This window comes from Diabrotica virgifera, chromosome 5 (assembly GCF_917563875.1).
Source record: "Diabrotica virgifera virgifera chromosome 5, PGI_DIABVI_V3a".
Classification (NCBI taxonomy): domain Eukaryota; kingdom Metazoa; phylum Arthropoda; class Insecta; order Coleoptera; family Chrysomelidae; genus Diabrotica; species Diabrotica virgifera.
In genome coordinates, this window is record NC_065447.1 from 74,680,673 (window position 1) to 74,706,791 (window position 26,119).

The 26,119-nt window shown below is 34.2% G+C and overlaps 2 protein-coding genes and 1 long non-coding RNA gene across 4 annotated transcripts in view; 1 reads left to right on the forward strand and 2 right to left on the reverse strand.

The window, feature by feature from the left end:
- LOC114342876 (zinc finger protein 26-like) overlaps positions 1–2,818 on the reverse strand; it is a 52,374-nt gene extending 49,556 nt beyond the window's left edge. Inside the window, exon 1 of the mRNA XM_050650148.1 lies at positions 2,501–2,818. Coding sequence (XP_050506105.1) covers positions 2,501–2,741 — 241 coding nt within the window. The 5' untranslated portion in view covers positions 2,742–2,818. The remainder of the gene's footprint in view (positions 1–2,500) is intronic.
- Positions 2,819–10,291: 7,473 nt separating this feature from the next.
- On the reverse strand, positions 10,292–18,161 carry LOC126884235 (uncharacterized). Its single transcript, XR_007697889.1, has 2 exons — positions 17,710–18,161; positions 10,292–10,489 (listed from the first exon to the last, which is right to left on the reverse strand). It is a non-coding gene; the product is annotated as an uncharacterized LOC126884235 (long non-coding RNA).
- A 182-nt stretch (positions 18,162–18,343) lies between these two features.
- LOC114342875 (torsin-1B-like) overlaps positions 18,344–26,119 on the forward strand; it is a 35,845-nt gene continuing 28,069 nt past the window's right edge. The window contains exon 1 of one of the 2 annotated variants that reach the window (XM_028293679.2): positions 18,344–19,188. In XM_028293679.2, coding sequence (XP_028149480.1) covers positions 18,381–19,188 — 808 coding nt within the window. In that variant the 5' untranslated portion in view covers positions 18,344–18,380. The remainder of the gene's footprint in view (positions 19,189–26,119) is intronic. The other variant, XM_028293678.2, reaches the window with a different exon arrangement.

A 26,119-nucleotide genomic window follows, 5' to 3' on the forward strand; every position in this document is an offset into this window, starting at 1 on the left:
TTTTAGAATCAAAATGATTCTAAAGGGGAACACACCTACCGCCTAGATATTTCGTGTTGGTATCGTGTCACAGGCTATGGCGCGGATGACGTGCAACGGTAAGTAAATTGGACGAGGTATATATGTGTTACAGCCCAGTAAATCAACGTAAAATATGGCGATACCGTGTAATTTTCAGTGTCACCACCAAAGAGGTCAACTCAAGACTTTTCGAGTTATTTATTTTATGAGTAAAAATATTTATTGTTGAACAAAAAAAACACGTTTTTAGGCGATTTTTCGCAAATAGTTCAAAGAGTAAGTATTCGATCGAAAAGAATATTGTTAGCAAAAATGTATTTAGCTTATAAAAAAAGTGAAACAAAAAAGAAGTCTATCGACTCAATAAAGAAAACTTGTAGCTCATGAAAAGATTTTCTTATTCGTCAAATTCCAAATCGAATATTTCAACGTGGAATAACCAAAAAATGAAATATTGTTCGGGGAAACTCATTAGAACTTTTTTAAAGAGCTTAAAATAAGCTTTATTTTTTACAAAAGTTTCTAGCATCAAAACTAAGCCAGTTACGCTCAAAATAGAGTTAATCCCATTTTTTGGTAAAAAATTGTGAAAATCTCCCCCTATTTAGCGCCCCAAATGAAACTAATCATTATCGCTTTACAAATTACCTAACCTTTTTATACGACCTGTAAGTTTCACCGGTTTAAAGTGCTTATTTTTAAATGGGTTCTAGTTTAAGGGCTTGAACGAGTCACTAATCACGAGTATATGCAAATTTTAAACAGCCATGTCTTAACCAATTTTTGTCTTACAGAAAAACAAAATAAAGCCAAAATATTTATTAAAAGCAAGACCTACCTACATTTCTTTACTCTTTGAGATTTTTCGTATCACTATAATACTTTTTAAGTTATTTTGAAAAAAAAGGCATTTTTCCAAAATAAAACATTTTTTAATTTTTTTTCAAAAATAAGAATTTCGAACCGGTCAAACTTACAGATCATATAGCAATAAATATTTAAAGTACCGAAATGGTAAAGCGCTAATGATAAATTTTATTTGGGGTGCGAGATAGGAGCAGATTTTCAAGATTTTTTTTACCAAAAAGGGGCCAACTACTTTATTTTGAGCGTAACTCGTATAGTTTTTGTGCTAGAAACTTTTATAAAAAATAAAAATAAAGCTTTTTTTTGAAACATTTAAAAAAAGTTTTAAGAGTTTTTCCCGAAAATTGCTTCATTTTTTGGTTATTGCAGGTTGACAAATAAGAATAATTTTTCATGAGCTTCAACTGTGCTTTTATTGTGTCGATAGACTTCATGAATAAGTACACCAGTTTCTGAATCTTATAAGCTACATTTCGCTACAAATATTTTTTCGATATCTAATATTTAATTTGATAAATACTTATTTTTGAGTTATTTGCGAAAAACCCGTCTGAAAACGTGTTTTTTTTGAAAAATAAACATTTTCACTCGCAAATGACTTGAAAAGTATTAGCATAGATAAAGAAACTCTATAGAAGAACAAAAGTTGCTTATAATTAGTCAATTTATACATTTCCGGACTTATTTTAAACGTATGTTTTCCGCCCCAAGAAGGGGTGTCACCCCCCAAAGTAAAAGCAACCAACAGCATAAATCCAACTTTGAAGTGGAGTGTAACTAGAACCTAAATCCAAATTGTCAAGCAAATACGTCCGTCGTGACGCTGATCATGAATGTATTCATGAATTGTTTATGACGACTTACATTTTTCATCTTAATTGGTATAGAATAAAATAGAACAAAAATTACTACATGATTACATTAGTATTATTCTATGAGATGAACAACTTTCTTCTTGCACTATCTACTATCAGCAAATATATTATCTACAATTTTATTAATTCGGATGGACAACTTTATTTTCAATACTGCACTGCTTAAAAAACGTATGTATGCAAATAATATAGAAACACATTTTTACATATATTAGACAACAAGATGGGGCCCTTGATATATTGGGGCTTCATGCCGCGGGGGCAACTGTTACGCCTCTGAATAATTGTATCTAAATACTAGACGTAGGTAAAGATTAAGAGAAAACCCATTTCGGCAAATTGCAATTCTCAAATCTTTCAATAGTCATGTACAAAGCATTATAGTTTTTATTGTCTTTACCATAAAAAGGCCGGAAGGGATTAAGTTTCTAAATATTATGAGATGATTTCAACTTGGCAAATACGTCTATTTAGAAATTTTACGTTTTTAATTTTAAACACACAACGTATAATAATATAACAATGACAGATTTTTACATAATATCAGATGACCAGATGGGCCTCTAAGCGATTGGGGCCCCCCCGCAAGCTTCACGCTGCGGGGGCCTCTGTTACGCCCCTGTGTATATATTGTATACACAAAGGCGCTTAAGGTGTTAACCAACATTCCTTGCTTTAACTTCCCCAACATACAATTAATTTGTTATTATAATTATTAATTAGCGTTATTTACTTACTTTCTTCATTTATTGTTTGCTTTTCTTCAACTAGTGTAAATTTATGTTCATCTTGTTCTACTTTAGTGTTTACCGTGAATTTATTTAAGTTTAAATAATCAAATGCTTGATCTGCAGCAGTTTCTGTCTTGGGTTCTTCCTTAATTTCAATTTTGAAGCCATCCAAGGTGTCATTGCCTATTTCTATTTTACAAGTTCTCTCCGTTCTCTCACTAGATTTTGGTTTTATTTCCATATTCATATTAAAGTCAAATATTAATATTAATACATTTTTTAAGAGGAAACCAAGGAAAAGGCAAAGGAAACTTTTGTTGTTGTTGACAGTTTTATTTATCTCAGCTCAGCTGTCAATGTCATTGTCCAAAAGTGTTATGACTGTGTCCCATAGAGAAATAAAAAAGGTCTGTTCCTTTGTTTTAAGTGTAACACTAGTTCTTGAAAAGTGTAAGAAAAGTGTAAAAGTGTTACACTTTCTTGTTTCTTTGTTTTTCTAGTGTTTACACTTTTTTTCACGATACACTCAACTTCTGTCGTAGAACGCGTACAACTCGTTTCTTTGAAATGCTGTAGGAAAAAAAGTGTAAAAGCAGCTTTACATCAAGGCTATGCAAGTCTCATGCTATGCAAGTCCGTCTTGCATGGCATATCTCTTGCCTACCCTGACCTTTTTACATCTGAGCTATTTCTGTGCAATTTTAGATACCACTTTCATTGTTGCCAATAGAAGAAATATATCAAAATATTAACTTTAGATATTTCACTTAAAAACTTCAGTCCATAATTAAATATATTCAAATATAAACCACAAATTATTACATCCAATAAATACCATTTCAACTTACACAATAAGGTTGGGTTTTTTTCTAAACTATAAATTTTGTCATATTCGCAACATGAATTTTGACAGGACTTGCATCAAAATAGCATGAAAAATAGAACATGTTTTAATTTTTCGTCTAGCAGAGGAATTGCATGGAAATAGCGCGTGGGCATGCGCAGTAGCGTGATCTGTCTTGCATGGCTCTTGCCTAGCATGAAAATAGCATAATGTAAAACTGTCTTAACACTTTTCTACACCTACCTCCGAGACGGTGGTGGATATTACACTCGTCCTGCGCAGTATCATCCAACCGGCGCCAGCTGTTTAGCCGTTAAATGCAGCTGTCAATGTCATTGTCCAAAAGTGTTATGACTGTGTCCCATAGAGAAATAAAAAAGGTCTGTTCCTTTGTTTTAAGTGTAACACTAGTTCTTGAAAAGTGTAAGAAAAGTGTAAAAGTGTTACACTTTCTTGTTTCTTTGTTTTTCTAGTGTTTACACTTTTTTTCACGATACACTCAACTTCTGTCGTAGAACGCGTACAACTCGTTTCTTTGAAATGCTGTAGGAAAAAAAGTGTAAAGTTGGATTTATAGTTTGACGTAGCGTAGACGTAGACGTAACGTAGACGCACTGGAAAAGATCAACACCGAATTTTGTGTACTCCTGTTTATAAATGAACGCAAGCGCCTGACGGAACATAAGAGAAACGTAACATAACGGAAGAGTTCACCAACTTTCATCTTTTACAGTGCGTTTCTTACGTCTGGCCAATCAAAATTAAGAATTTTGTTCTGTCACCCAAAGTGGACACGCCCTCATCAATTTTGTAAAGATAAAGTTGTTTATCAACATATTCGAATTTTGTTAATTATTTGAATACAATGGATGTTAAGTTATTAATTTAATAAAAATATATCATAGAGCCATTTCAATATTTCAGATAAATATGAGTTGTTTATTAGCCTAATTCGGGGTTATATACACATATTATACGATAGGTAAATCCAATAAACATTTTTAAGATAAGAAATGAAACAAAATAGTTGGAAATCCCACGGCATGCGGCACCAAGGAGCATATCTTCGTTTATTTCCTAATCCATGTAACACACAAAACAGATAAATATTATAATAATAATAAATAGTAGTATAAGTATAAATAAATAAACACAAAGTTTGTTTATTACTGTTCGCATAATTTATAGGCTATGTTGTTGAATTAGAATTAAGTCATTGTTTACTCTTTCTGCTCATGCGCAAAAATTCCGCTACGTCGAACTATAAATTGACATAATAGCCGTGTTCGCGCTGCATGCCCCGAGTATGCCCAGAGGGAGAACACCTGCGCATTACAAAATTGGACGTTCAATAAGGTCGAATATTGCCCTCCGAAAACGTAATGCGCAAGCGTTCTCCCTCTGGGCATACTCGGGGCATGCAGCACGAACACGGCTAATATTTTCTTACGTTTCCAGTCCGTTTCTTACGTCTCCGTTGCGTCTACGTCTACGCTACGTCAAACTATAAATCCAACTTAACACTTTTCTACACCTACCTCCGAGACGGTGGTGGATATTACACTCGTCCTGCGCAGTATCATCCAACCGGCGCCAATACTATATTATTTATCTATGGTTAAATGTCCGGTAATACTATATTATTAATCTATGGTTAAATGTGTTTGTTTGTTTGTTTACAAAAAAGATATATTTCTTTTTAGTTTAATTTAAACTAGATTTATAAATTGAAAAAACTAAAGTAGCTACAAGTTTTAATTTAATTTTGCTTAACCTCCGAGTGGCACTTTCCTGTAATTTTAAAATTATCACTTTTCAGTGATTTTTTTAATATGCTTTCATGTCCTTATGTTCAACAAAGCATTTCCTTTAATTACAATTAAGTCAAAACATCGCAAATTCTGGGCCCTGGACTACTAAAGGTATCCGGTATCCGCATATCAGCCATGAATATGCGTTCACTACTCTACATCAAGAAATTTACTTTCCAATGGCTCTGTCACTGAATATATCAGCAAGTATAGGAAAACCTATTTAAAACTTATAAAATCAGCTAAAAAATCGTACTATCAAAATTGTCTGAGAAGCTCTAAAAGTGTTGCAAAAGAAACTTAGTCCATAATAAACGATCTTCGAAATAAAATTCACCCAGCTTAAACATTTTTCCTTTCAGACCCTGGAAATCTAAATGAATACTTTGTTAATGTGAGTAAAAATATAACATCAACAGCTTCGTGCAATCATACTTGAGACACTGTGTCAGGTGAGGTGTTTGAAAATTTGAGTAACTTGATTCTGGGATGTGAATTTCTAAAACTTTTAAGTGTGGTTTTTAACCGTTGAGAAAAATTATTTATTTAGTGTTGTGTTTATAATTTAATATATGTTTTAAAATGAGTTTTGTTTTATTTTTTGAGAAAAAATTAAAAATACAGCATACTTACAGTACTTTTTTTGAAATGCTATTTTCCAAAGTTTATAAAATTTCTTACGCTCGATTTTATATTAATAAAGTTAAAGTGGACTTTAAATTTACAGTTTTCTTTAACTGTAACAATTGCTTTTTTTAAGGTAACACACACTTTAACTTTATTATGAAATCGAGCGTTAGTCAAAATTCTAAATGCTCATTAAATAATAACAACAATTAGGTACTTGTATTGAAAACAACATATTTTGTAATTTGAAAAAAAAAAACAACATATTTGCAACATAGATAACAAAACAACATGCTTTGTTACGTATTTTAAAAAACTCTCCATCATGCATGCTCCATGAGAAAAGAAAATATAAAACTAATTTCATCCTTATTGTCTCTCAGATGGCGTAGCTACTTTTGCTATAACTACTCAATGCTTTGCTACTCTACCTACCTACATACAATTTGTATTGTTTTATCAAAAAACAAGCATTTACATACTCTGCAAATTGTATATTTTTTCTTTGCATTTTCATATGAAAAAACCGCGGTATTTATCTTGAACTTTTTTTGAACAAGGTGCAATACTTAGGTAATATTATTATTAATAAAACAAAGTATATTAAAATACAATGTTAAAAACTTTAATAATATTAGCAATATTTAAAAACTTCAATATATTATATTATAGTATACATATTATGAATCAGTAGAAACGACTATATTTAAATTTGGTAAATTATAACTCCAATCGACCAGAGCATGACCACACAACCCAAAACACAAGTACCGTAATTTCGGGTGACTTTGACTCACTTTTGAAGTTTAAATGTAGATTTCAGTTTTTTGTATACATAAAAGTATGTTTCTTTATTTATGTGTATTTGAGTCTATAACTACTCTTTTAGAAAAATTACACGAAAACACAAAGAAGCGCTTCCTTTATTATAAAAATGTGGTGTGCAAAGTCACCCGCTAGTGTCGGGTGACTTTGTCTCAAGCTACATTTTATATTTATTCTCTGTGATTATTATTGTTTGGGCTAAAGTGACCCTACCAGATGAATCAGAAACAAACAATTTGTTAGGTGAAAAAAAAATTTATTTAAATTTCAAACAAAGGAAACTAAAACTAACATGAAACTTTACATAGGACCCTAGGTTAACAAAAAACACCATTTCTTAACAAAAAATGAACAATAAAATGATTTACAAGCTTTTTTTAAATCTGGAAAGAAATATCGGTTATCTCCAAGTTCCAATGGCTCAGTGAAATCAACATTAGCCAAGTGGTAGGATTTTCTTACGGGGATTTCGAGCCATTGCCATAAACTTCTTTCACCCAGTACCATTACTTTTACCCAGTACTCCGAATTCTATTGCAGCTTTTCTTTGAGATAGAACTCCATTTCTGATAGCTTCTAGAGCTCTTTCGACTGTGTCTGCCGTGTAATTTCCATAATTTCTACTACCAGCAACACATTTGTAATTGGAGGGCATCTAAAAAAAATTAAAGTTACTTACGTCGTTAATGCTATAAAGTTAATAAACCCTGCAGTTGTTACAAGGCTAAATGCAAATTAAAAGCAGCATTTACTTACTCTAATTTAATATAGAAGCAACCAACGACCAAAATCCAACAATCAACAAACTGGGACAAAGTCACCCGAAAACCGTTAAATTTTGTAGCACCTTGCAAAATAATTTCCGACCGTCTTACTGTCTATGTTTAAACTGAAATAACGATGTACGGAGGTTAAAAATTCACAGATTTTTAATATGCCACTATGCAATTAATCTTACTCTTGGAAGTAATATTGGTCGCCAACCAATTTTTGCAGTCAAAAAATCTTATGTGGAATGACCAAATTTTAGAAATTCGTTTTTTTCGTAACATAACAAGTATTAGCATAATTTATTAAAATTTTCAAACAGTTCATATGGTACTGATGGCGCGGTACAATGAAATTTACTTTATAATTTATTGTACAAATGCCCTAGTTACTAAAAAATCTTTTTCCCAAAATGAGCCAAAGTCACCCTGGCGGGCCAAAGTCACCCGAAATTACGGTACGCAAATATGGTTGCGTGAAGCGTGGCTCGAAGCTGTGCAATTTACGAGACTCGCTCGATCTGTAGATCCTTGTGTCCTCATCTCGCCAATTAATGATTCTTTTGAGAAAGGTAAATTTCCAGAGTACCTAAAGACAGCTATCATTATTCCTCTTCATAAGGGTGGTGAAAAATCTAATTCCTGCAAGTATATACCTATTGCATTACTACTGGTACTCCAAAATTATTGAGAGACTCATAAAAGCATGACTTATGTCCTTTCTTGTTGAAAACAACATTTTATTACAAAAGTTCGGCTTTTTAAATAATAAATGTACTGCTGATGCCATGTTTTCTGTACTACATGAGGTTTATCAAGCACTGAGCAATAATCTTCACACTGCCACTGTTTTTTGTGACTATGCCAAAGCTTTTGATTGTGTAAATCATGAAATTTTGATAAAAATAACTAAATTTCTATGGAATTCGAAGAATTTCTTTGAATTGGTTTCAATCTTACTTGGATAGTTGGAAACAACTGGTTAGAGCAAATAATACAGACTCTAGTCTCCAAAATATTGTATGTGGGGTCCTCTACAAACCACAAGGTTCAGTATCAGGTCGTCTACTTTTCCTTACGTTTATTAATGACATCCCTAGTTTAAAAATTGATGGAAAAAATTTTCTTTTTGCTGATGATACCAGTATTACTTGGAGCAACTCAAATATTGCTACTATACCTTCTGATCTACTCACGATAAAAACCTGGTCCGATTCTAATTTACCTTTTTTTAACATAAAACAGTAGCATTATCCTATACAGGAGCTCGTCAATCTTTACCTCTTAACACATTCACAGACACAACTGCATATGAAGCCACTTACTCCATAAGATGTGTCTACATCTAAAGTGTGTCTGTGAATGTGTTAATTACAGTCAGATCAGTATCGTTGATTCTGTAAAGTTTCTTGGTATTTTTTTTAGATAACAATCTTAAGGGTTAAAAGGGTCTAAAGGGATAAACATTCACTGAAAGCGATATTATCTTTAATACCCGTGGTGCCTTCAACATTTAATGTCTGACTAAATTATTCTTTATAGGCAAAAAAATTTAAGGAATTTTGAATTAATTAGTTTTTAAATAAGTACATTTACCAGCAACAGTTGTAACGTAATTGTGTCAACTCGACAGTATTTAACTAGTTATTTGAATTTAATACCCTAGCTAGGGCATTATTTTTCAAAATAAATATTGAAAAATAACGCCCTAGGGCATTATAATATAACTGACTTCGAAATCATGTACAGTGGAACCTCGATTATCCGTCTCTCCATTAACCGTCACCTCTGTTAACCGTCAGGGTACATACAGAAGTTGTATTGAGTTATACATTAGCAATCATTTAAATGCAAAAAAAAATAAAAAAAAAAGGTAATTTGATTTGTGATGAGGACACAAACGGCTATCCATTGCTGACAGATAAAGAACTCATTGAAATGGCAACAAAGGCGGACCAAACCTATTCGGAAGCTGACACAGTAGCTATATTGATGCTTGGACACAAGGAAGCTTGACTGTAGCTATACTGATGAACCTATTGTAACTGACAAAGATTTGCGTAAATAATCTAGAGAAGCTGCATCGCATATGCAATAATTCATCGAGTGGTATTCTCAACAAGAAGAAGCCAATAAAGTAGATTGCATGATCTTATGCCTTATGCCGATTAAGAAATTCAGCCGTCGCAAAATATGAAGCAGCAGTAAAACACAAATTTCAGAATATTTTAAATTGATTCGATTGTATGAACATAAATCCCTCTTATATTGTCAAACAAACCATACAAATGAAATTTGAGAGTTGTACTATGAATTTTTATTTTTTTTAATGTTCTGTTAACCGTCTTTTCGATTATCCGTCATACCCTTGGTCCGGTGCCCTGACAGATAATCGAGGTTCTACTGTAATAATATTAATGTCCGACTGGTATATTATTTGACAAATAATGACATGATTTTGAAGCAGTTTGATAAATAATGACATGATTTCGAAGTCAGTTAAGTATGACATAATGCCCTAGGCTCTAGGGCATTATTTTGAAAAATTACGCCCTAGGGTATTAAATTTAAATAACTAGTTAAATACTGTCAAGTTGACAAATAACAACCCAAGTAAAACTATGGTTACCACAATTACGTTACAACTATTGCTGGTAAATGTACTTATTTGAAAACTAATTAATTCAAAATTCCTTCAATTTTTTGCCTATAAAGAATAATTTAGTCGGACATTAAATGTTGAAGGCACCACAGGTATTAACGATAATATCGCTTTCAGTCAACTTATATCCCTCAGGCCAAAGGCCCTCGGTATATACACCATTGACCTCAAGTGTTATTATCCTTATAATACCTTTGGTACCTTAACTATAATCTCACAATCAGCCCATAGAAGGTGTCAAACAAATAAAATATTTGGGAATCATACTTGATAATTTATTAACAATTAAACGATTACTTTAAGAATTAACATAGGAAGCCACAAGGAAATAAATCTGCACGTAGCTATAGCCCAAAGTAACTCCTGTTATTTATCCAAATCTTTACTAGTCAAACACATTTGTTTTGAAATTCCAGCAGTTTCTTCTTTTTATACCTTTTAAATATCTGGTGGTTGTTCCTAAAACAAAGACATAAATAAAAATTCTACATTGTGTACCATAAAAAAATCATAAAAATGTGGAAAGTATCACAAGAATAAAGAAAAGTCCCAGATATAAAATTCACTATTAAAATAAAAATAGTAAATAATTATTTATATCTGATACTTTTCTTATTGGAACTTCTTTCTGGTAACATCCTTAATCTCTGACTTTTACAATTTATAAGACAAGAGATGATGAATAAAGAAAGGGAAAAGGACTCTGCAGTATACAGTTACATTCTGCTTTCATTAATCTAGAAAAAAGATCAGAAAGATAATTCAAAGTCCGAAATTGTAAAAGTCAAAAAGAGATTAAGGATGTACCAGAAAGGGGTTCCAATAAGAAAAGTTTCAGATTTAAATAATTATTTACTATTTTAATAGTGAATTTTGTATCTGGGACTTTTCTCTTTTCTTTAAGAGATATCGCTGAAGCATCCTAATAGTAGATAACTATTTTTGAAATTCCACTTAAATAGACATTTTGATTTCGTTTTGATTCAGAGGTGTGCAGGCAGCTCCACTGGGGACGCCGTAAGGCAGAAACAACTGTCTGGAGATTGTGTATCGCCTAGGTCCGTGAACTTAGCCCGAAAAAGTCGGGAAAAAAAATGCGATTGATGCCATTCGTTTGTCCATTGATTGTCCACCATTTTATTTCGTTAGTCCACCCATCAATTCTTTTTTATAAACAAAAATTTTTTTTCGGGCTAACTTCACAAATCCACAAATTTTCGAAAATTTAAAAAAACTCTTGCTATATTGTTTGTCCATCGTTTGTCCACCACATAATTTTTTTTGTCCACCCTCTGAAACAACCCCCTGTTAATTGTAATTATTTTTTTATTTCTTAATTCGGGCTAACTTCACGTTCTCTTAAATGGCCATTTAAACGTTAATTCGGGTGCAGAATCACAACTACCCGTTTGTCCACCCCTTTGCAGCGTTTGTCCTGCCCGTTAAAGTGCGAAACAACCCCCTCGTTAATTGTAATTATTTTTTTTAATTCTTAATTCGGGCTAACTTCAAGTTCTCTTAAATATGTATTTAAACGTTAATTCGGGTGCAGAATCACAACTACCCGTTTGTCCACTCCTTCGCAGCGTTTGTCCAACCCCTTAAAGTGCGAAAAAACCCCCTCGTCAATTGTAATTATTTTTTTATTTCTTTATTCGGGCTAACTTCACGTTCTCTTAAATGGGCATTTAAACGTTAATTCGGGTGCAGAATCACAACTAAGCGTTTGTTCACCCCTTTGCAGCGTTTGTGCAACCCCTTAAAGTGCGAAACAACCCCCCTGTTAATTGTAATTATTTTTTTATTTCTTAATTCCGGCTAACTTCACGTCCATTTAAACGTGTATTTTAAAGTTAATTCGGGTCAAGAATCACAACTACCCGTTTGTCCACTTCATCGCAGCGTTTGTCCAGCCCCTTAAAGTGCGAAACAACCCCCTAGTTAATTGTAATTATTTTTTTATTTCTTTATTCGGGCTAACTTCACGTTCTCTTAAATGGACATTTAAACGCTAATTCGGGTGCAGAATCACAACTGCCCGTTTGTCCACCCTTTCGCAGCGTTTGTCCAACCACTTAAAGTGCGAAACAACCCCCTCGTTAATTGTAATTATTTTTTTATTTCTTTATTCGGGCTAGCTTCACGTTCTCTTAAATGGACATTTAAACGTTAATTCGGATGCAGAATCACAACTGCCCGTTTGTCCACCCTTTCGCAGCGTTTGTCCAACCACTTAAAGTGCGAAACAACCCCCCTGTTAATTGTAATTATTTTTTTATTTCTTAATTCGGGCTAGGTTCACGTTCCCTTAAATGGGCATTTAAACGTTAATTCGGATGCAGAATCACAACTGCCCGTTTGTCCACCCTTTCGCAGCGTTTGTCCAACCACTTAAAGTGCGAAACAACCCCCCTGTTAATTGTAATTATTTTTTTATTTCTTAATTCGGGCTAGGTTCACGTTCCCTTAAATGGGCATTTAAACGTTAATTCGGGTGAAGAATCACAACTACCCGTTTGTCTACTTCATCGCAGCGTTTGTCCAGCCCCTTAAAGTGCGAAACAACCCCCTAGTTAATTGTAATTATTTTTTTATTTCTTTATTCGGGCTAACTTCACGTTCTCTTAAATGGACATTTAAACGTTAATTCGGGTGCAGAATCACAACTGCCCGTTTGTCCACCCCTTCGCAGCCTTTGTTCAGCCCCTCAAAGTGCGAAACAACCCCCTAGTTAATTGTAATTATTTTTTTATTTCTTTATTCGGGCTAACTTCACGTTCTCTTAAATGGGCACTTAAACGTTAATTCGGGTGCAGAATCACAACTGCCCGTTTGTCCACCCTTTCGCAGCGTTTGTCCAACCACTTAAAGTGCGAAACAACCCCCCTGTTAATTGTAATTATTTTTTTATTTCTTAATTCGGGCTAGGTTCACGTTCCCCTAAATGGGCATTTAAACGTTAATTCGGGTGCAGAATCACAACTGCCCGTTTGTCCACCCTTTCGCAGCGTTTGTCCAACCACTTAAAGTGCGAAACAACCCCCCTGTTAATTGTAATTATTTTTTTATTTCTTAATTCGGGCTAGGTTCACGTTCCCTTAAATGGGCATTTAAACGTTAATTCGGGTGAAGAATCACAACTACCCGTTTGTCTACTTCATCGCAGCGTTTGTCCAGCCCCTTAAAGTGCGAAACAACCCCCTAGTTAATTGTAATTATTTTTTTATTTCTTTATTCGGGCTAACTTCACGTTCTCTTAAATGGGCATTTAAACGTTAATTCGGGTGCAGAATCACAACTGCCCGTTTGTCCACCCTTTCGCAGCGTTTGTCCAACCACTTAAAGTGCGAAACAACCCCCCTGTTAATTGTAATTATTTTTTTATTTCTTAATTCGGGCTAGGTTCACGTTCCCCTAAATGGGCATTTAAACGTTAATTCGGGTGCAGAATCACAACTGCCCGTTTGTCCACCCTTTCGCAGCGTTTGTCCAACCACTTAAAGTGCGAAACAACCCCCCTGTTAATTGTAATTATTTTTTTATTTCTTAATTCGGGCTAGGTTCACGTTCCCCTAAATGGGCATTTAAACGTTAATTCGGGTGCAGAATCACAACTACCCGTTTTTCCACCCCTTCGCAGCGTTTATCCAGCCCCTCAAAGTGCGAAACAACCCCCTAGTTAATTGTAATTATTTTTTTATTTCTTTATTCGGGCTAACTTCACGTTCTCTTAAATGGACATTTAAACGTTAATTCGGGTGCAGAATCACAACTGCCCGTTTGTCCACCCCTTCGCAGCGTTTGTTCAGCCCCTCAAAGTGCGAAACAACCCCCTAGTTAATTGTAATTATTTTTTTATTTCTTTATTCGGGCTAACTTCACGTTCTCTTAAATGGGCATTTAAACGTTAATTCGGGTGCAGAATCACAACTGCCCCTTTTGTCCACCCTTTCGCAGCGTTTGTCCAACCACTTAAAGTGCGTAACAACCCCCTCGTTAATTGTAATTATTTTTTCATTTCTTTATTCGGGCTAACTTCACGTTCTCTTAAATGGGCATTTAAACGTTAATTCGGGTGCAGAATCACAACTGCCCGTTTGTCCACCCTTTCGCAGCGTTTGTCCAACCACTTAAAGTGCGTAACAACCCCCTCGTTAATTGTAATTATTTTTTCATTTCTTTATTCGGGCTAACTTCACGTTCTCTTAAATGGGCATTCAAACGTTAATTCGGGTGCGGAATCACAACTGCCCGTTTGTCCACCCTTTCGCAGCGTTTGTCCAACCACTTAAAGTGCGAAACAACCCCCCTGTTAATTGTAATTATTTTTTTATTTCTTATTCCGGGCTAGCTTCGCGTTCTCTTAAATGGGCATTTAAACGTTAATTCTGGTGCAGAATCACAACTACCCGTTTGTCCACCCCTTCGCAGCGTTTGTCCAACTCCTTAAAGTGCGAAACAACCCCCCTGTTAATTGTAATTATTTTTTTATTTCTTAATTCGGGCTAACTTCACGTTCCCTTAAATGGGCATTTAAAAGCTGGCCCGAATTAAGAAATAAAAAAATAATTACAACTAACAGGGGGGTTGTTTCGCACTTTAAGGGGTTGGACAAACGCTGCGAAGGGGTGGACAAACGGGTAGTTGTGGTTCTGCACCCGAATTAACGTTTAAATGCCCATTTAAGGGAACGTGGAGCTAGCCCGAATTAAGAAATAAAAAAATAATTACAATTAACAGGGGGGTTGTTTCGCACTTTAAGGGGCTGGACAAACGCTGCGAAGGGGTGGACAAACGGGTAGTTGTGATTCTTCACCCGAATTAACTTTAAAATACACGTTTAAACGGACGTGAAGTTAGCCTGAATTAAGAAATAAAAAAATAATTACAATTAACAGGGGGGTTGTTTCGCACTTTAAGGGGTTGGACAAACGCTGTAAAGGGGTCGACAAACGCTTAGTTGTGATTCTGCACCCGAATTAACGTTTAAATGCCCATTTAAGAGAACGTGAAGTTAGCCCGAATAAAGAAATAAAAAAATAATTACAATTGACGAGGGGGTTGTTTCGCACTTTAAGGGGTTGGACAAACGCTGCGAAGGAGTGGACAAACGGGTAGTTGTATTCTGCACCCGAATTAACGTTTAAATACCTATTTAAGAGAACTTGAAGTTAGCCCGAATTAAGAATTAAAAAAATAATTACAATTAACGAGTGGGTTGTTTCGCACTTTAAGGGGCTGGACAAACGGGTAGTTGTGATTCTTCACCCGATTTAACTTTAAAATACACGTTTAAACGGACGTGAAGTTAGCCTGAATTAAGAAATAAAAAAATAATTACAATTAACAGGGGGGTTGTTTCGCACTTTAAGGGGTTGGACAAACGCTGCAAAGGGGTCGACAAACGCTTAGTTGTGATTCTGCACCCGAATTAACGTTTAAATGCCCATTTAAGAGAACGTGAAGTTAGCCCGAATAAAGAAATAAAAAAATAATTACAATTGACGAGGGGGTTGTTTCGCACTTTAAGGGGTTGGACAAACGCTGCGAAGGGGTGGACAAACGGGTAGTTGTGATTCTTCACCCGATTTAACTTTAAAATACACGTTTAAACGGACGTGAAGTTAGCCCGAATTAAGAAATAAAAAAATAAGTACAATTAACAGGGGGGTTGTTTCGCACTTTAAGGGGTTGGACAAATGCTGCAAAGGGGTGGACAAACGCTTAGTTGTGATTCTGCACCTGAATTAACGTTTAAATGCCCATTTAAGAGAACGTGAAGTTAGCCCGAATTAAGAAATAAAAAAATAATTACAATTAACAGGGGGTTGTTTCAGAGGGTGGACAAAAAAATTATGTGGTGGACAAACATGGACAAACGATGGACAAACAATATAGCAAGAGTTTTTTTAAATTTTCGAAAATTTGTGGATTTGTGAAGTTAGCCCGAAAAAAAATTTTTGTTTATAAAAAAGAATTGATGGGTGGACTAACGAAATAAAATGGTGGACAAACGTGGACAATCAATGGACAAACGAATGGCATCAATCGCATTTTTTTTCCCGACTTTTTCGGGCTAACTTCACGGAGCTGTATCGCCTCTGGATTGAAAGGAAACATAAACTGTCTCTTCACTATCACAAGAGTATTTTAATATTTTTATTGAATAAAAGTAGTCAAAAAAAAAGGACTAGTTGGTGGAGCGAAGAGATAAAAATAGCTGTGAAAGAAAAGAAAGTACCATGGAGAGCTTATCTAGAAAATAACAGTTAATAAGCAAGGAAGCTTGTGAAAGAAAAAGTTAAAAAAGCTAAATTGGAACAGTGGGAGAGATTTGGAGAAAAGATGGAGCAAGACAGTAGTAGGACAAACCAAAAATTGTTCTATTAAGGTCTGAAAAAATGAGAAGTAAATCAGGTAGTACTGTCGTGCAAATAAAAAAAAAATAAAATGGAGAAACACTTACCCAACCACAAGATATAGTTAATAGATGGAGTAAATATTCCAAAGAGTTGAGTAATGAAATAACAATGGAAGAATTAACGGAAGCCATTGCAAAAATGAAAAATGGTAAAGTGGCAGGAATAGATAATATCAAAACACGATTGTTGAAATATATGGGGGAATCTGCATTACACTACTTACACAAATTACTGATAACAATTTGGAAACAGAAACGCATCCCAGAAGATTGGGCAACAGCAGTAATGGCTCTTCTGGTAAAGAAGGGAGGTAAAAAAGTAATGTTCAAATTATCGAGGTATTTTCATGCTAAGTGTACTGGCTAAGATTTATGAATGAACACTGGAGATGAGACTGAGAAAGAAAGTGGAACATCAACTAGACGATGCACAAAAAGGTTTCTGACCGGGCACAGTGTCCAAGATCATATCTTTACTATAAGACAATGGAAAAAGCCTTTGACAAGGTACCCGGACATCACATTTGGAAAGGGCTTGAACTGTTCGATGTTGGAGGAGAACTAATTGATGCAAGTAAAATTTATGTACTGGAACATTGTGCGAGCATTAAACTGTGAATCAAACAAATTTGCTAATACACAAGGAGTAAGGCAAGGTGGAGTTTTAAGCTCACTGCTATTCATTATATTATATATATGAATGAACCAATAAAAAAAATGCAGTAGAGTCCCGAAAATTAGATTTAGGTTACCATTGATTAAAAAGTATAACTCTGAGTAAATGTGTATCTGCAGATGACATTGCATTGATACCAAGTTCAGAGAAATCTTTACAAAGCAACCTAAATTTATAGACGAGAGAACTTGCAGAAAAAGGAATGAAAATAAAATTAGCAAAGACTAAAACCTTACTTATTTCCAAGACACCGAGAGAAATCCATATAAACCTAGACGGAAATTTAGTAGAACATATGAATGATTTTGAATATTTATAAACTATAATAGACAAAAAATGCAAAAAAAATGAACAACAGAATTGCTAAAACATCACGATTATATCACTCCCTCACTACAGGTTTCATTAGCAAAAGAGAAATTAATGAGAAGACAAAAGGGACAGTATATTATATACCTCCCTTCTCTGCTTCATGGAAGTGAAACATGGCTGGCTTTCCTAATAATTAAGCTTGAATTATCACATTTTTATTATTATTGTAGACATTTAAAATCCTTATTAATTGAATTACATTAAACTTACCACTTATAAAATGTTTACTTTTCATATTTTAATTTTAGTTCCCTTATATCTGTTCTTCTTGTGGCTTTTATCCATTGTCCCCGGCTTTGTTTGGATAATTCATTTAAATGTATTGCATGGGGAGCCTTGGGAACAGTACAAAATAAGACTTTTCCCTGTCTGCCCTACTCGCACAATTTACAACAATAAAAGTTACATGTATAAGCTTCCCAAGAAAGAAAAACTGATAACTGCTATGGACTAATTCAGTTCTGTAGGCGATAAACTACTTTATATTTGATTTGCTATCACAATTTCGCTGCACAATCGACAATAAAAACAAACAGGATATTCTTTACAAATGTAAATATTAGGATTAGGTTATGTTATGTGCCCCCAGTTAGGCCATATTCGGAAGTTCCTTGTTCCTTTGCTTGATTGGCACACCGATAATTTTCGTTTAATACTGTCCGCTGTCATGAGCCGCTGTCACATCCGCTGTCATTTTACACTCAAATGTCCATAGAATTTCTTACACTTACACTCAAAAGTGTAACACTAAAAAACAAAGGAACAGACCTAAAAATATGCTGTGTCCTGTGAAGTCCTGTGTCATGTGTTGATAAATTTATTTTTAAATAACTAACCTAAAAATATTTATTTTTAACTTGACTTTGTTTTTAACAGTAAATATGCTAAAAGTTATTTTATTACTTTTAATTTATGTGCAGTTTTCACTATGTTGGAATTTAGACGTTCGCTGTTTGTATGCTGATTGCGATGAGTCAAACTCAAATACACAAAACTTTAATATCGGTGAAAAGTTACAAACTTATAATCCTTATTGCTTAGTTTTTGATTGTAAAAAAGAAAATACTAACTCTGAAAACCCGAACGATGATCCTACGCCAGGTATAGAACCAGAACACGATTCCGAAATTGTTAATAGATTCAAAAAGTATAATCCCTATTGTTTAGTTTTTGACTGTAAAGAAGACAAATTAAATGCAGAAAATGATAACTCATACACGAAATCAGAACCAGATACATCTAGTAATCAGGACAAGGGTCTTTACTGTTCATTATTCGATTGTGAGGAAGTAAACGGAGGCAATGAAAATAAAGAAGTTAAATCTAAATCAAAATGGAATCCTTATTGTTGGTTTAATGAATGTGACCGATTTAACGAAGATTCTGAAACAGGCCAAGTGCAATTCTGGCAATATGATTATTGGGCAAATAAAGACAAAGAAGGTAGTTCAAAATCATGGACAGACAGATTTTACTGCAGTTTTAAAGACTGTTCTAAAGAAACGGATGATAGCGATAACATTGAAAGTAGATTTACCATAAGTGGAATGTATAACTCTGCAAAAGATTATTTAAATGCAGCAAAACCCCAAGATGTTGTAGCTGATAATATATTTTCATCAGAAATTAGCCCATATTGCTGGTTCACTGAATGTTGCAATAGTAATACAATCCCCGGTGATATACAAAGTAAGTAGATAGTACAGTAAAACCTCGATGTAACAGACTATTTGGGGGGACAGGCTGTTCGTTAAAGCTGAAAGTCCATGATATAAAAATTGGTTTAACCTGTTTGTTACCAAGGGAGTATTTAAGTTTTGTCCTCACAGACTACAGCTCTTTAAATTGCCATTATGTGCAATACGATCCCTGGCTTACTGGTGAGATGCTGGTCTATGGGAAAATATGTGGCTCAATAAATGAGTCACAAACAAAATTGATTGTATTCAATTGTCTTCATTGTGACGTCATGTTGTTGTTTGATTTTGATGCACTTACTTTTGGTAATCCTGCTTTGAAAAAGGAATCAAGTTTTGTTTACACTTTTGAAGTTTGCTGTGATTTATAATCAACTCTCTAAAATTAAAAAAAATTGTATAATTCAGTTAAACTTCAACATCTGACGAATAATTAATTAATGTTATTAGATTGTTGAGATGCAATCTTACCTCTAATAACTTCAGTGTTATTTTGTTTTTGTCACTATCTTCGCTTCCATTCAGCTTCATTTTTTAGATTCGTAACTTCATCTGCTATTTCACTTTCAGTCATGATGTTGTACCCAGGGTCACCTTCGTCTACTTCTAGCTATTATAAAACATCTTCCTTAGCTACTTCGTCTCCAGTATTATGTATCTTCCTACAGAAATCAGGAACTTTCAACCCTTCTAAATCTATGCCTGCATCTTGGTCATCAAACAAATTCTTCCAACTATTTTTTAATGTTTGCTCTTTCACCTCTTTCCATGTCGCAGCAAAATTTAATATTCATTATCATTCTCTTTGCCTTATCCCTATGCGGGGTCGGCTTCCCTAATTGCATTTCTCCACACAATTCTATCTTGGGTCATATCAATGTTAATCCCCTCTTTACCAACATGTCCTGCCTTATCGTCTCCCCCCAGGTATTCTTTGGTCTTCCTCTCCTACTCCTTCCAGGAATCTGCACTTCAGCTATTCTTCGTATTGGGTGATTAACGTCTCGACATTGAACATGACCAAACCATCTTAACCTATGCTCTCTCATTTTGGCATCAATTGGTGCTATACCTAGACTTCGCCTAATATACTCATTTCTAATTTTATCCTTCTTTGTCACTCCACTCATCCATCTAAGCAATCACATCACTGCCACATGCATTCGTTGTTCCTCTTTCTTTTTCACTGCCCAACATTCAGTTCCGTACATCATAGCCGGTCTTATGGCTGTTTTATAGAATTTTCCCTTCAGCTTCATTGGAATTTTTCTGTCACACAACACCCACTCGCTTCTTTCCACTTCATCCATCCAGCCCTAATTCTACTGCATGCATCTCCATTTATTTCTCCATTACTCTGTAATACTGATCCTAGGTACTTAAAACTATTGCTTTTCACAATCGTTTCACCATCCAAAGATACCATTTTATTTGTAGTAACTCCATCTTTAAATGAACATTCCAAATACTCTGTTTTTGTCCTACTAAGTTTTAAACCTTTTTTCTCCAGAGCTTGTCTAAAAAAATGTGAGCAAAATTTAATATTATTAATATTAAATTGTAACACTTTAAGTTTTGCAAGGTATGCTGCCTTCTTGTGTCTTCTACATTATCTTCATCATGCAATACAACCATTAATTCATCTAAAAACTTTGTGTGATATATTCTTTTGGTTTCCAAAATTCTTTACTGATCCATGGGTCACATACAACAGATCTTCCTAGCCATTTTGTACCAATAGAGGACCACTATGACAGAAGAGTATTATGCCAACATACTATAAAATCATATTGTTTCATTATTACGGGGTCAGGACTGCATATTCCAACATTAAAATGCTGCATCTCACAAATCTGGTCTAGCATTAACTTTTTAGAAGAAAATATATTCGCCTACCATATTCTCCAGATATTAATTTGTATTTAAAATACATAAATAATTGAAAATCCACCACCAGGTTGATTCTGCCTTCATCTGCAGGCTTGGTTGCACATTTCTCAGTAAGTAACCAGGAACCTATATAATGCGGGTTCACAAGGCATATCATTTTCTGTTTTCTGACTTTTAGATGGACTCAAGGGAATATAATCAGGTGGTTTCCCATTACCTGTCGAATCCTTATACTGTTGACCAAATTCTTGGTTCCTCCACCTGTTAACATGTTAATCACCCAAATTAAGCGAAAAAATATCCCACCCCTAGGCTCAACTCAGACAGACCTTAATGTTCACACTAAAGTCCATTCATTTTACAGATTCCCAACTGTAAACAAACGCGCATGGAAGCTAAACAGGGTCGTCCTGAAGTGTATCTTAAAAACCAACATGCTACCTACAATTTGAATTTGCAGACTGACCAGTTTGGACCTGTAAAATGAGAATTCGCCTCGTTTAGGGCAATAAATTACATTTAACAGCCTGACGAATGAGACGGCGAATAGTAATACATGCATTTGTTTATAGTTGGGAATTTGCTATTTGAATGTGGTTTAGTAGTGAAGGTTGCTGTATGGGTGTCAGAGCGTGACTAACCACAGGATCTGAAACCCAACTGCCGGGTGTCATGGTGATTAACAAGTTGAGTTCTCACTACAAGGCAAAAGAAGTGTCCTATTACTTACCAACTCATCCGCCCGAAGCCGTAGGTCAGTAGATGGGGGATTGTTTATACTGGCAATCACTCAGTCCCTATCTGTATTAGCCTTCCACTTGAAGGTTGTCATCTACTTTCGTGGAGATACAGATTTTGGTTTATTTTTATTGAGATTAAGACCTTTAGGCAATTTCAAATCTCTACATAGCTTTAAAAGACAAAATATTCGTAACAATACAGTAATTATTAAGATACCATTTCTTTACATTTTCACACCTATCATAGAATGAAACTAGCAAGTTAGCAAATTAATCTTATTAATTATTCTTCTTGATTATTGATATATATTGGATATGGTGCTTCTCAGAGGCTTTTTTTCATGTGGAGCAAGTGACAGAAAAAAAGGCATGTCCGTGATACATACACATGTATAACAGTTATTCCAGTTGTTGATAGATGGCGCTATAATCGAAAAAGAAAGATTTAGGTATTTACCCATTATTTACTTATTACATATCTATACGACTATAATTTAAAGTTCTTCTCAGTCTTTCAGTGTGTCATTAATGACGTAATATACGGATTTTAAGAATGTAGAGAATCATAGCATGACATTTTAGTTAAATCTGACTGTTGTCAGAATCGTACCTAATCGTAATTTGGTATAAAAACAAATCAATTGTGTTTATTTCATTTATAAAAAGGTTTGTTCTTTGATTTGTATAGTTTTATAAATGTTACAGATTATAGTTGTATAGATAATACATAAATATTCAAGCAAATCTTTCAAGCAATCCCCGCTCTTTTTGGAGACATGTTAAGGCTACACGTGGGTCTAACGCTTATCCTAATGTAATGTCTAATGAAGGTGGGGATGTAATTGCTCAGTGTGGTGAGGAAATAGTCAATCTATTTGCCAATTATTTTTCGGGTACATATAATGATAGTGAGTATAATTTACCTAACTTTGAATTAGAGTACAGTGTAGATATCCAAACTCTGGAATTTAGTCTGACAGATGTTTTTGTATGTAAGAACTGTATGTTTTCCCTTTGTAAACCTTTACAACAAATTTTCAATTTATCATTGTCATCATCTATATTTCCACATTATTGGAAAAATAGTTTTCTTACACCTATCTATAAATCTGGCAATCGCGAGTGTGTAAATAATTATAGAGGTATAACTATTCAATCAGCAATCCCAAAACGTCTAGATAAATTGGTATCGATAAATCTTACCTGGGCTTGCCGAAACATAATGAGCAACATGGTTTTTCTAATGGAAAGTCAACTGTAACAAACCTTGTCAACTACCAACAATACTTGTTGGGTGGATTTGAGAATAAGATTCAGGTCGACAGCATTTATACTGATTTCTCAAAGGCATTTGACAGGGTTAATCATAACCTGTTGGTTCATAAACTTCATGCGTCTGTTTTTGGTGAACCCATTGTCAATTGGATTAAAAGCTTTTTGATGGGACGTCCACAATAAGTTCGTATCAACAATTATGTTTCTAAAGAATTCCATTGTTGTTTTGGTGTCCCACAAGGATCTCATTGTGGTCCCTTGCTCTTTAACTTGTTCATTAACGATATTGGTAAGGCTATCAAAAACTTACACTTTCTACTATTTGCTGATGATCTTAAGTTATTTCGTGACATACATGATATATCAGATGGAGATCTTCTGCAAGATGATGTTAATAGTATATGTTTATGGTCGAAACAAAATGGTTTAAGCCTAAATCCGACTAAATGTTCTTGTATTTCAATTGGTCGTATAAATAATCTAACAGCTAATAGATATGTTCTTAATGATGTACTCTTGGATTCAGTTACTGAGATTAAAGATTTGGGTGTATTATTGGATTAAAATCCACAAGGAAAAGAAAAAGTTTTCCTGTAGTTGGCTGTATACCATCAATCACAAAATTGGAAAGAAATCCTTTGTAAGAGGTATAACATTTTTTTATTAAAAATCCCTTAAAAGGGCTACATCACAACAAAACGTTTTCGGTTTTTATAAAAAATCATCATCAGTGTTCGATCTAAAAATAAGTATAACCGATTTAACCCTTAAACGCCCAACCTTTTATAGGTTCCATGTAAGCCCAAGGGTGGGTAAAAAATGTCCACCTCGAAAATAGCTAATATATTTATTGAGAGTTGTTACAAATGTTAGAAAATGAATTAAACAGAAGAAATTGAAAGAATCTTATGCATAGTAAACACAGCATCTTCTAAAATTTTAATATAAACGATGTACAAACCTTACAACAAAATTACGATGTACATCAAAATTAACATAACATTAAAAGCCAGTAATTCAGATTTGTCGATTTTTTTGACATTCTTCTTTTCGTCCTCATTAGTGTGGCGAATAATTATGTCGATTATGTAATTATATGGTCGATAATTATGTGCATTATGTTTTTGCCAACGAGAAATTATATAGAAACCTTTACCCAAGGGTGGACTTTTTGTGCCCACCCATATTTTGAATTCAAGATATTACTTTTATTTTTAAAAATATCGGTAGAACCAAATTAACATTCGATAAAGGGTCCTCTTTTTAACAATAAATAATTTTTGAAAAATTTCGGGACATGTAATAAATATGTTATAAGGGAATACGCATTAGGTGGACATTTTTTATCCACCCTTGGGCGTTTAAGGGTTAATGAATATAAAGTTAGTATTTAAATTTTGACAAAGGTTAGAGCAAGTTGGTTATACTTACAAACTGGATGCTAGCTGAGCCACAAAAGAAAAATATCTGGGTAAAAACCCTTTACATAAAATATAGATGCCTTAAAAGTGCATACTTCAATAAAAAGGCCTGTGATGGTCACATGGCAAACAGGATAATGCCCTAAGGTAAAGTATACAGGTTTCCCAACACGTGGGATCCAAATTGAGTTGATCACATTTCAATGACTTAATGGCAACATGAATGCGAAATGAGTAATGAGTGATGTTTCTGAAAGGTGTCAAAAGACAGATGGACAACGTGACGTGGAATTTACCCTGTATTACGACAGCCAACTAATTGTTAGTAAAATATTTAATGAAAATTTACATAGTAATAACAAACATTAACTTTGTTGATGTTTGTTATTACTATGTAAATTTTCATTAAATATTTTACTAACAATTAGTTGGCTTCGTAATACAAGGTAAATTCCACGTCACGTTGTCCATCTGTCTTTTGACACCTTTCAGAAACATCACTCATTTCGCATTCAGTTGCCATTAAGTCGTTGAAATGTGATCAACTCAATTTGGATCCCACGTGTTGGGAAACCTGTATACTTTACCTTAGGACATTATCCTGTTTGCCATGTGACCATCACAGGCCTTTTTATTGAAGTATGCACTTTTAAGGCATCTATATTTTATGTCAAGGGTTTTTACCCAGATATTTTTCTTTTGTGGCTCAGCTAGCATCCAGTTTGTAAGTATAACCAACTTGCTCTAACCTTTGTCAAAATTTAAATACTAACTTTATATTCATTAAATCGGTTATACTTATTTTTAGATCGAACACTGATGATGATTTTTTATAAAAATCTAAAACGTTTTGTTGTGATGTAGCCCTTTTAAGGGATTTTTAATAAAAAAATTTTATACCTTTTACAAAGGATTTCTTTCCAATTTTATTATTGGATTGTGCATTGACATTTAGAAGCCATTATCTTAAAATTAAGGAAACAGGATTTCGCAGTCTTGGTTTTATTTATCGCAACAGTCATGATCTCTCACCTACTGTATTCAAATTACTGTACTGCTCTCTAGTGCGCTCTGGACTTGAATACTGCTCTGTTGTTTGGTCTCCATTTCATCAAGTTTACATTGATGGATTGGAGAGCGTTCAGCGGAAGTTTCTAAGATCCTTAGCTTATAAAGCACATTGTAATATAAGAAATACTGAAAATTTCGTCATAGATTATTCTGGAATAATGTCTCAATTTAATGTTACCTACTTTCAATACCTGGGAGTAACAGTGGAAAACAACGGAAAACAACACAAAGATATAGAAGAAAGGATTAACAAAACGTCTAAAATATTCCACGCAATTAACAACAAATTTTTAAACAAAAAAGAAATATCCAGAAAAACCAAAATAACTGTCTTCAACACGATATACAGACCAGTACTTACATACGGGTGCGAGTCTTGGGTATTAACAAGAAGTATGAAGAGTAAGATCCAGGCACTGGAAATGAAATACCTAAGACGAGTAAAAGGAGTATCAAAAAGAGACAGACTAAGAAATATAGATATACGAGCGGAGCTCAAAACTAAACCACTCCTAGAATACATCCA